The 10,320-nt window shown below is 36.7% G+C and overlaps 1 protein-coding gene across 3 annotated transcripts in view; it reads right to left on the reverse strand.

Annotated features, from left to right (window-relative positions):
* LOC111143236 (WD repeat domain 47) overlaps positions 1 to 10,320 on the reverse strand; it is a 62,766-nt gene that overhangs the window by 13,886 nt on the left and 38,560 nt on the right. For all 3 annotated transcript variants that reach the window (XM_022496837.1, XM_022496836.1, XM_022496838.1), the window contains 5 exons: positions 9,012 to 9,269; positions 5,970 to 6,045; positions 3,684 to 3,841; positions 2,005 to 2,174; positions 325 to 495 (listed from right to left, as the gene is read on the reverse strand). In XM_022496837.1, coding sequence (XP_022352545.1) covers positions 325 to 495; positions 2,005 to 2,174; positions 3,684 to 3,841; positions 5,970 to 6,045; positions 9,012 to 9,269 — 833 coding nt within the window. The remainder of the gene's footprint in view (positions 1 to 324; positions 496 to 2,004; positions 2,175 to 3,683; positions 3,842 to 5,969; positions 6,046 to 9,011; positions 9,270 to 10,320) is intronic.

Consider the following 10,320-nt stretch of genomic DNA (forward strand, 5'->3'; position numbering starts at 1 on the left):
TAGTTGTAAGATACTAGTCAAATCTTGTCTTTCCAAGTTTTATTTCATGTGTAAGATTGAGATAAAACTTCGTGACTTACAAGGGTGTTGTGAGAATTAAGTTAAGGAATTATCTGTATAAGCAAAGGATTTAGCACACCAGGGGAAATGTTATTTATCATTACTGTGTTGTTATCCAAAGTTCCCAATATAAATTTTTAAAATAAAAATTTCCTGTCTTGAAGAAGTCCCTTTTGATAAAATATACCCCATTAATGAAAATGCAGAGGGGGAAAAAGCACAGGTTGAACAAAAAGAAAAGTAGCATCAAAGACTATCACATACCGGTATGTCCACTCAGAGCATGCAGGCCCTGTCCTCTTTGACAATCAGTTGTATAAATGTTACAATCCCCTGCTCCAGCACTTATCAAAATAGCTCCACCACTTTCTGGGCCTTCCATAAATGCCAAGTCTCTAATTGTCCCATCATGCATACTAAATTCCAGATCCGGTCCTGAAACAACAATAAGAATTTAAAAAAAAGATGCTGCTCAACTTACTATGATAATTTGAGATTGCTAAACTGTCTCAAAATTAAGCAAGAATAATTGTAGAGAGGTGTGGCTTATATTTTCATTTAGGGATTAATACTATAATCAATTTCACTTTACTGAGCAAAGAATTTGAAGTGTTTTTCTGATTTTTTTAAAAAATTTTATTTATTTATTTATTTGTCAGAGAGAGAGAGAGAGAGAGAGCAAGCGAGCGAGCATAAGCAGGCAGAGTGGCAGAGGCATAGAGAGAACCAGGCTCCCTGCTGATCAAGGAGTCCGATGTGGGACTCCATCCCAGGACCCTGGGATCATGACCCAAGCCGAAGGCAGTGGCCCAACCAAATGAGCCACCCAGGCATCCCTGGGTTTTTATTTTTTAAGATTTTTTTATTTATTCACTTGACAGAGAAAGCAAGCGAGGGCATGAGCTGGGGAAAGAAGCAGGCTCCCCAGCTGGGCAGGGAGCTCTACTCGGGGCTTGATCCCAGGACCCCAGGATCATGACCTAAGCCAAAGATAGACACTTCACCAGCTGAATTATCCATGCACCCCAGCAAAGAACTTTAAGAAATCAAAATACTGGGGTGCCTGGGTGGCTCAGTGGGTTAAAGCCTCTGCCTTCGGCTCAGGTCATGATCCCACGGTCCTGGGATCGAGCCCTGCATTAGGCTCTCTGCTCAGCGGGGAGCCTGCTTCCTCCTCTCTCTCTCTCTGCCTGCCTCTCTGCCTACTTGTAATCTGTCAAATAAATAAGTAAAATCTTCAAAAAAAAAAAAATCAAAATACTGATTCGGTTATCATCATTCCTTTTTTTTTTTTTTAAGATTTTATTTGTTTATTTGACAGACAGAAATCACAAGACGCAGAGAGCAGAGAGCCCGACGCAGGGCTGGATCGCAGGACCCTGGGATCATGACCGGAGCCATTGTGATCATCCCTAAAACAGGGCTATACATAGTTATCTTCTTTTTCATCCCAAAGGAAATGAAAGAGAAGACAGGTACTCTAACATATTCATTAATGCACTGTTAGTATTTATTTAAAAGTTACCTTTCTAATAACAATTTTTTTTTAAGATTTTATTTTATTTGAAAGAGAGAGCATATGCAGGGGGAGTGGCAGAGGGAGAGAAGAAGTAGACTCTACAGTGAGCAGGGAACCTGATACAGGGCTGGATCCCAGGACCCCGAGATCATGACCTGAGCTGAAGGCACATGCTTAACGGAGTGAAACACCCAGGCATCCCTGATAACAATTTTCTAATTATTAGAAAACTGTAAGAACTTACTAAAAAATAATCAATCATGCCTTATGAAGGCAACTAAGCAACTATAATATAAAAAAAAACTCTCCTTAAGGCTATATTCTTAGATTATACTGAAAATAATACAAAGATATATAAAAGCTACAACACTAGGAAAACATTAAGAATACACTGGTAAGCTAATGCTTACATACTTGGGACCTACCTGTTGCATTACAAGTCTCTGCATTGAAGGGCAGAACTTTGACATATTTGTCATTTGATCCTGTTGCTAATAACTGTCCACAAGGACTCCAGGCCACACAGTAAATGGATCCTTTATGATGTTTATTCCTTTTAAAACGTACCACTGGCTGCTTAGGGATGTCATGTGCACTAAAAAGAAAAATTATAGAAAGACTTTTTAATTTCTTGCTTGCTGAAAGAAATAAAATTCTATATTATTGTTGTTCTTGAGGGAGGGAGCAAAAAAGTATCAGACAACATGTCAATAACAATTTTCAAAATCTTGGAAGAAATAAAATTAAAGCAGATTTAAAATCCAAAAGTAAAATTATGAACTATTCTTAGACTAACCTCTTATTTCAGACCACACAGGAAACAATATTATTTTTTTAAAAGTTCCATTTCACATATTTTTCATGGATTTTAACTCAAACACAGAAGAATGAAAAAAAAATACTAATGCTTCCAAATTCAAAAAGTTCAAAAAACATTAAACATATAATATGGAGCAATTGCTTGAGGCTGAGGGAAGGTAAGGGATGAATAAAAAATAAAGGAAGCAGAATTCTTTCTGGAGTTTCAAATCTGGCAAGGGTTGATGTCATGACTATCCACATACAGTAAGGTAGATGTAAGTGTTCCAGTCCAGTTAAAAGTACTAGGCCTTAAAGGACAGAAGAATTTTTACAGAAAAATTATGGCAGAAGAATAGCTCCAGTGAAGATAATATATAGTAGGGAAAGTGCCAGCCCAGTGTGCAGTATGGGAAACAACCTATGGGGCTAGCAGAGAGAAGCCCAGGGCATTCTGAAGACTGAGTGGGATGGACACTGTAGCAGGTGAGGAGCTGCAGGCATGGCTGTGGAAGGTCCTGAATAACCAGGCTCCTCAAGAGTATGGCTTTTAATGGGAGTCAAACACTGGTTTGGTGGAATAATAGCATCTTTTTTTTTTTTTTTAACTAACAAATAATGTATTATTAGCCCCAGGGGTAAAGGTCTGTGAATCATCAGGCTTACACACTTCCCAGCACTCACCATAGCACATATCCTCCCCAATGTTCATAACCCAACCACCCGGAGTAATAGCATCTTATCTACACTTTAAAACACAGCCTAATATTAGGATACTAAAGATTTTATTAGATATGATAACATCAAATCTATGTAAGAAAATGTACATGTTTTTGGAGATTCATCATAAAGGGTGAAAGGACATATCAGATTTACCTTAAAATACTTTAGCAAACAAAACGGATGAAGCAAATGTGACAAAAATCTTGACAATTATTTTATTTCACTGTACTAATCTCTACTTTGGCATATGTTTGAAACGTTACATAATTAAAAACAGAAAAAGAAGACTGATAAATTACCAATACCTAGAAGGTGCTTAATACTGACCTAGAAAATAGATCATATCAAGATTCTTTTTAGTTGCATATATAATTCATGGCCTAATCAAAACGGACAAAATTTATAAAATTAGTCAATAGTTCTTGTGTATATTTCTTAAGCATTGAAAATAAAAATTTAAAGACTTAATAAAAGAAAAAGAAATAAAAACTGAATGCTACCGAATGGCAATTCTGAAAAAGGAACCGATATATCTAAATTAAAAACTAAAGCAAGAATGATAGTACAAACCACCTATCCTTACCTTGGATCAATTACTTCCGGGTAGGCACATACTCTCAGAGTTTTTGAATTTGAACCTACAGCATATAAACCACCACCTGGATGAAAAGCCACTGCTCTAACAGCTTGTGTGTCTTCTAGGGTATTAATACAAACAAACTGCTTTTTTGATTTATCATCCTGTGGAAAGAATAAATATGAAAGTAATTTTAGGAAAAAAATGAAAGAATTCATCTTTAGCCTATTTTACATTCATTTGAATTGTATCATTCATTTTATCACTTCACGTTAACTACCTATAATCACATATTCTTTTTTTTTTTTCTTAAAGATTTTATTTATTTATTTGACAGAGATCACAAGTAGGCAGAGAGGCAGGCAGAGGGAGAGAGGGGGAGAAGCAGGCTTCTCGCTGAGCAGAGAGCCCGATACGGGGCTTGATCCCAGGACCCTGGGATCAGACCTGAGCCGAAGGCAGAGGCTTTAACCCACTGAGCCACCCAGGCACCCCATAATCACATATTCTTTTAAATGGCAAATTCAAATTAACCCAAATTTTTCTGCTTTTTGCTGCTCCTTGCTGAACTAAGTTCAGAAAGCTCATAAACATTCAAAGCTTTCTTTGCTTACTATGACAAAACATAAAACTATGCATTCTCATATATAGTTATCTTTAACTATTAAGGAAAAAATAGCCCAGGGGTGCCTGGGTGGCTCAGTGGGTTAAGCCTCTGCCTTCTGCTCAGGTCATGATCCCAGGGTCCTCGGATAGAACCCGTATCGGGCTCTCTGCTCGGCAGGAAGCCTGCTTCCCCCTCTCTCTCTGTCTGCCTCTCTGCCTACTTATGATCTGTCAAATAAATAAATAAAATCTTTAAAAAAAAAAAAAGAAAAAATAGCCCACGTATATAACTTTTATAAGATTAACAGAATATCATTTCTGTTTCTAAAAGTAGGAAGTATAAGACTATTAATCAATCCACTTCCTTTTGGGTGGGGTGGGGGGGATAGTTTACCATTATCTCCAGCAATGAATACTTCAATATTTCGAACTGACATTATAAAATACTCTTAAAATTATAAAAATGATTTTAATCAGAACACTAAATTTGAATCTCATTTTAATTTTAAATTGTCAACCTATCTGGCCTCTTCTGAGAAAGGCAAGTTGAAGCAGTTCTATATAAGTTTTGATGGCTCTTGCTATTAATATCATTTGTAACTACCTTGCTACCCTGACCACAAGGGACTGAACCTGGAACAGGGACCTTTGACTGGGTGTAGTCAATAAACCTAACCAAATCCTGCCTTCAGGAAGTATAAATGTCAAGTACACACACAAAGGCAAGTCACTTCAGCTCTATATCAACAAAGAGTTTATTATGCCTCTCCCTACACAAAATTTTATCTATTCATGCAATAAATACATCCTCATGGGGAATAGGGGGAAAACCTGGTGGGTCATACTATGTCTCTCTTAGGTAATTGAATTGAGTTCTTTTATTACTCATTTGAATTTATTTGGTTAGAAATGCTACATTTTCCATTAACCCACATGTAAGAAATTTGCCAAATGAACAGCGGAGATAGATAAGAGAAAGAGAGAGGTAAATGACTGATTAAATGGCCTATGGCACACTAATAATCATTATTAAGGGTTGCTTTAGAACAGATATGGCAGAGCCATCAATTAACTTTATTTGCTCTTCTTCAGTGTGTTTAAATATTTTAAGAAATTTGTTGCTGTTTTTAAAATAGATTTCACATAAAAAATCTATATTCTTATAATTTCTTGAAAATCAAAAGAACTGGAAACACTAGATAAGCATATTTCTTTGCACAAGGGACAAATACTCTTACGTGCTTATCACAATAGTCAACTTTATTCATTTATGTTACCTGTCTGGTTCCATCAGCGTCTGATATAGTGGCTTTGTTTATGGGATTAAAGTTTGAACTCAAGAAAATAAGATAGCTGTATAGTAGTTTAGGGAAGAATGTCTGGTTCCAAAGCAAAAAACAACTGCATTGATGAGAAGCCCAAAAGAAATACCAATTAATATCTAAACAAATTAACCATAGGGTCTTCAGAGAGTAGTGCACAGCCGCAACTCATGAGCCAAGATTGCTATTATAAGCATTATAAGCTTCCATTTATCCAGTGAAAGCTCAACTACCTTGCAACAAATAACATCATTTATAATAATGATTATTTCTAAAAATGGTTTTCTATGAATTGAGAATTCCTTAGTAATATCTGCAGGTATATATAAAAATAATAATGAAACCTCCTTCCCCAAAGCATTACCTCTTCCCCTCTTGACCTTGACAGATTCCCTGAAGAATCTCCAAGAGCTGGCTTAATGACTGAATGGTCTGATGAGCTGTGTGAATAGAAATTCAAAGTTTACTCTGAATAAAACAAAAATCATATTTATCTTTCAACCTCATTTATTTATTTATTTATTTATCTATCGTTCAGCCTTATTTATTTATTTATTTATTTATATTTTGTGGGGGGGCAAATGACTCACACTGACCCCAGTCAAAGTAACTCTCTGAAGCCATTTATTAAGAGACTCTGGGATTCAGTGACACCATACACAGTTGTAAGGAGCAAGTGAGAAGCCATTCTGGAAAGGAGATTAAGTTAAAGTCTACACATTCTAGAGTGAGATGTCACAAAGCTTTCCCCTGCTGAGTTCTAGAATCCTGAATGCTATATTTAAATGTCACCCCAGGCAGGAACTTGGATTGCTCTTTAGGAAAATTATCTGGTCCAAGACAAAAGATTAACAGGAAGTGACATTTGAAAGTCTTCAATAAAACAAAGTTTCTCCTTAATCACTTTTTGTCATGTAGACAGATCCATCTATATACATAGCCTTCCTTCCAATCAGCTTTTTTTTTTTCTTTATGCCTCACTCTTTACAGATAGTCAAAGATTTCCAGATACTTGAAGAAAGCCTCCTAGATAAAAGCCAAAGACTAAAACAGAAAAAGTGGGGTGCCTGGGTGGCTCAGTTGGTTAAGTGTCTGACTTTGGATCAGGTCATGATCTCAAGGTCCTGGGATGAAGCTTCAAGTCAGGCTCTGTGCTTAGTGAGGAGTCTGTTCCTTCCTCTGTCCCTCTCCCTGCTTGTACACCTGCGAGAGCACGCTCTCTCAAATAAATAAAAAATATTTTTTAAAACTTTTATCTATTTATTTGAGAGAGAGAAAGAAAGAGACAGAGAGAGTACAAACAAGGGGTGGGGGAGGGAGCAGGCACCCCCCTGAGCAGTGAGCCAGATGCAGGGCTCCATCCCAGGACCCAGAGATCATGACCTGAGCCAAAGGCAGATGCCCAACGATCTGAACCATCCAGGCGCCCCTCAAATGAATAAAATCTTAAAAAGAAAATATACAGAAAAAGGCATTTGGTTTGTATTTCCCTGATGATAAGTGATGTCAAGCATTTCTTCCTGTGTCTGTTGGCCATCTGTATGTCCTTGAGAAAATGTGTATGTCTTAAGCTCATTTTTAATTGAATTATTTGTTTTTGGGTGTTGAATTTTATAAGTCCTTTACATATTTTGGATACTAACCCTTTATCAGATATATCATTTGCAAATATCTTCTCCAATTCCAAAGGTTACTTTTTAGTTTCATTGACTGTTTCCTTCCCTGTACAAAAGCTTTTCATTTTGATGAAATCCCAATGGTTTATTTTTGCTTTTGTTTCCCTTGCCTCAGGAGACTTATCTAGTAAGAGGTTGCTATAGCAGATATCAAAGAGGTTGCTGCCTGTGTTCTCCTGCAGGATTTTAGTGGTTTCTTATCTCACATTTAGGTCTTTAATCCACTCTGAATTTATTTTTGTGTATGGTACAAGAAACAGGTCCAGTTCTATTCTTTTGCATGTTGCTGTCCAATGTTCCCAACACCATTTGTTAAGAGACTAACCTTTTCCCCTTGGTTATTCTCTTCTGCTTTGTCAAAGATTGACTATACAGTGGGTTTATTTCTCGGTTTTCTATTCTGTTCTATTGATCTATGTATCTATTTTTATATCAGTACCATCTTGTTTTAATTGCTATGGCTTTGTGATATAACAAAACTACAATGAGATATCACCTCACATCTGTCAATGGCTAAAAGCAACAACACAAGAAATAACAGGTGTTGCCAAGGATGTGGAGAAAGGGGGACCTTTTTGCACTCTTGGTGGGAATGTAAACTGGTACAGCCACTCTGGAAAACAGTATGAAGATCCCTCAAGAAGTTAAAAATAGAACTACCCTACAATGCAGCAACTGCACTACTAGATATTTAACCAAAGGCAGCAAAAACGCTAATTCAAAGGGATACATGCATATAAAATAATATGTTTACAGCAGCATTACTTACAATAGCCAAATTATAGAAGTAGCCCAGGCGTCCACTGATTGGTGAATGGATAAAGAAAATGTGGTATATATACACAATGGAGTATTATTTAGCCATTAAAAAAAGAATGAAATCTTGCCATTTGCAACAACTGGATGGAGCCAGAGAGTATTATGCTACATGAAATAAATCAGTCAGAGAAAGACAAATACCATATGATTTCACTCATATGTGGAATTTAAGAAACGAAACAAATGAGCAAAGGGGAAGAAAAGAGAGAGGCAAACCAAGGAACAAACTCTAATTACAGAGAACAGACTGATGGTTACCAGAGAGGAGGTGGGTAGCATGGGGAAGGGTGAAATAGGTGATGTGGATTAAGGAGTGCACTTGTAAGGATGAGCACCGGGTGATTAAAAATTTAAAAAAAAAGAACAGATGAAGAAAATACTCCTTAACTATTCCTATTGCATAAATTAACACTGTTTACTAATGATAGCCAGATAAAAAATCTTCCCCGATTAGTGAAAACACAAATATGCAAGATGTCTTTAATTGCTGTAACTGTCAGAGCTCCCAAGAGGGTCTTGCGGCAATCATCCCAACATGCTATAAAATACCTTGTGCCCTCAAGGTCCGTGAATTAAAGTATTATTTGTTGAAAGGTACCGATGGCAAGAAAAAGGAAAATCAGGGAGAAGATAAAACTGTAAGATCTCTGAGTAAAATGACTTATAAAAAAAGAGAATCATCTTAGTGGTAGTGAGAAAGCAAAAATAAAAATAGGAGAACAAAAGCTACCAAGAAATTCAGAAGTCAATAGAAGAGAATACAGATAAATAAAGACAGATCAGAAAAATATTTGATATGTAATGATCTCCAAAAACTTTTATTTTTAAGACTCCAAAGAGAAGTTCAACTTCCTAGGTTTCCAAACATTAATATGTTAATATTTCCAGGTGTTACAAAATAAAGTACTTACATTTGGTTTCCACAAGGTGATTCCTCAAGAAAAGGTATGTGATTCGTTGATCCAGGATTACGTGGGGTGCTTGTGTGAATATTTGAAGCATCATGTGTTAATCTCTGACTGGAGTCTTGGGGTGGTGTAGCAAAACTAGTCACAGAAGAATTATTAGATCCATTGCTTTTGCTCCCATTACATTGCTGGTTGAGCGCTGACACCTCACTACCAAGGCTATCCATTCCAATATTTAATTCACCAAGCTTTTGAATGGACCTAAAAAATAAAACAATGTAATTACATTAAAATGAAAACTTAATCACATTCTTAACATATAGAAGGGAGAAGCCTAGGTGGCTTGGTCAGTTAAGTGTCTGCCTTGGGCTCAGGTCATGATCTTGGGGTCCTGGGATCAAGCCCCCACTTTGCGCTCCCTGCTCAGGGGGGAGTCTGCTTCCTCCTCTCCCTCTGCACCCCCCCACTTGCGCTCTTTCTCTCACACATGCTCTTTCTCTCACAAACAAATAAATAAAATCTTTTAAAAAATACATATGTAAGATTATAAGTTTGAGAAGGTAAATATAGGAGCATATAATAAATAAATGGTAAGTTCAGTACTAAAGTTACCATCATTGCCTTAAGACATAACTAAGATACTGAAAGATCCAAATTTTCCTACAGTATCCCCAGTGTAGGATACAGGTATTTTACCATAAAAAATTTTTAAAAAAATTTTCTTCTCCAGTATAGCTTTTGTTTAATTTTCAATTTGAAACAATTTCCCAAAACAGTCAACAAAAATATCACCACTATCAAAATTTCTCACCAACAATACAAAACAAGCCATTTTCATTTCATCTCTCTAGTTAACATCATACCAACTAGGAAATGTATGATTAGAGCCTAGCATGGGACAAATTCTAGTGGCAATCTATTAGTCACACATTTATTCATTCTACACAGACAATCTGCCAGGCTCTGATTTAGGAACTAGGGAGCTAAAGCAGGAAGCAAAACAGCCTCAAGGTCTTTCCCTCATCACAAGTCTTCCTATATCTTCCTAAGACTTCTTTTGTTGGACTCAGGACTCCAAACAGCACAAAGAGGAAGCTGACAGGCTCTGTTAACATTTAGACCCAGAACTGGCCCAGCAACACTTTCTACAACCTAGATTCAATATGAGAGAGGAGTACACAAGGGGTATGATTACCAAGAGGTATTGGGGCTTATTGCATTTTCTCATTTTCCTACATTAAACATTAGAGAAAGAGAGTGTGTGTGTGTGTGTGTGTGTGTGTGTGTGTGTGTGTGTGTGTGTGTGTGTATT

The sequence above is a fragment of the Enhydra lutris genome, unplaced genomic scaffold (assembly GCF_002288905.1).
Source record: "Enhydra lutris kenyoni isolate GAN:26980312 unplaced genomic scaffold, ASM228890v2 scaffoldscaffold9, whole genome shotgun sequence".
In the NCBI taxonomy this organism is placed as follows: Eukaryota; Metazoa; Chordata; class Mammalia; order Carnivora; family Mustelidae; genus Enhydra; species Enhydra lutris.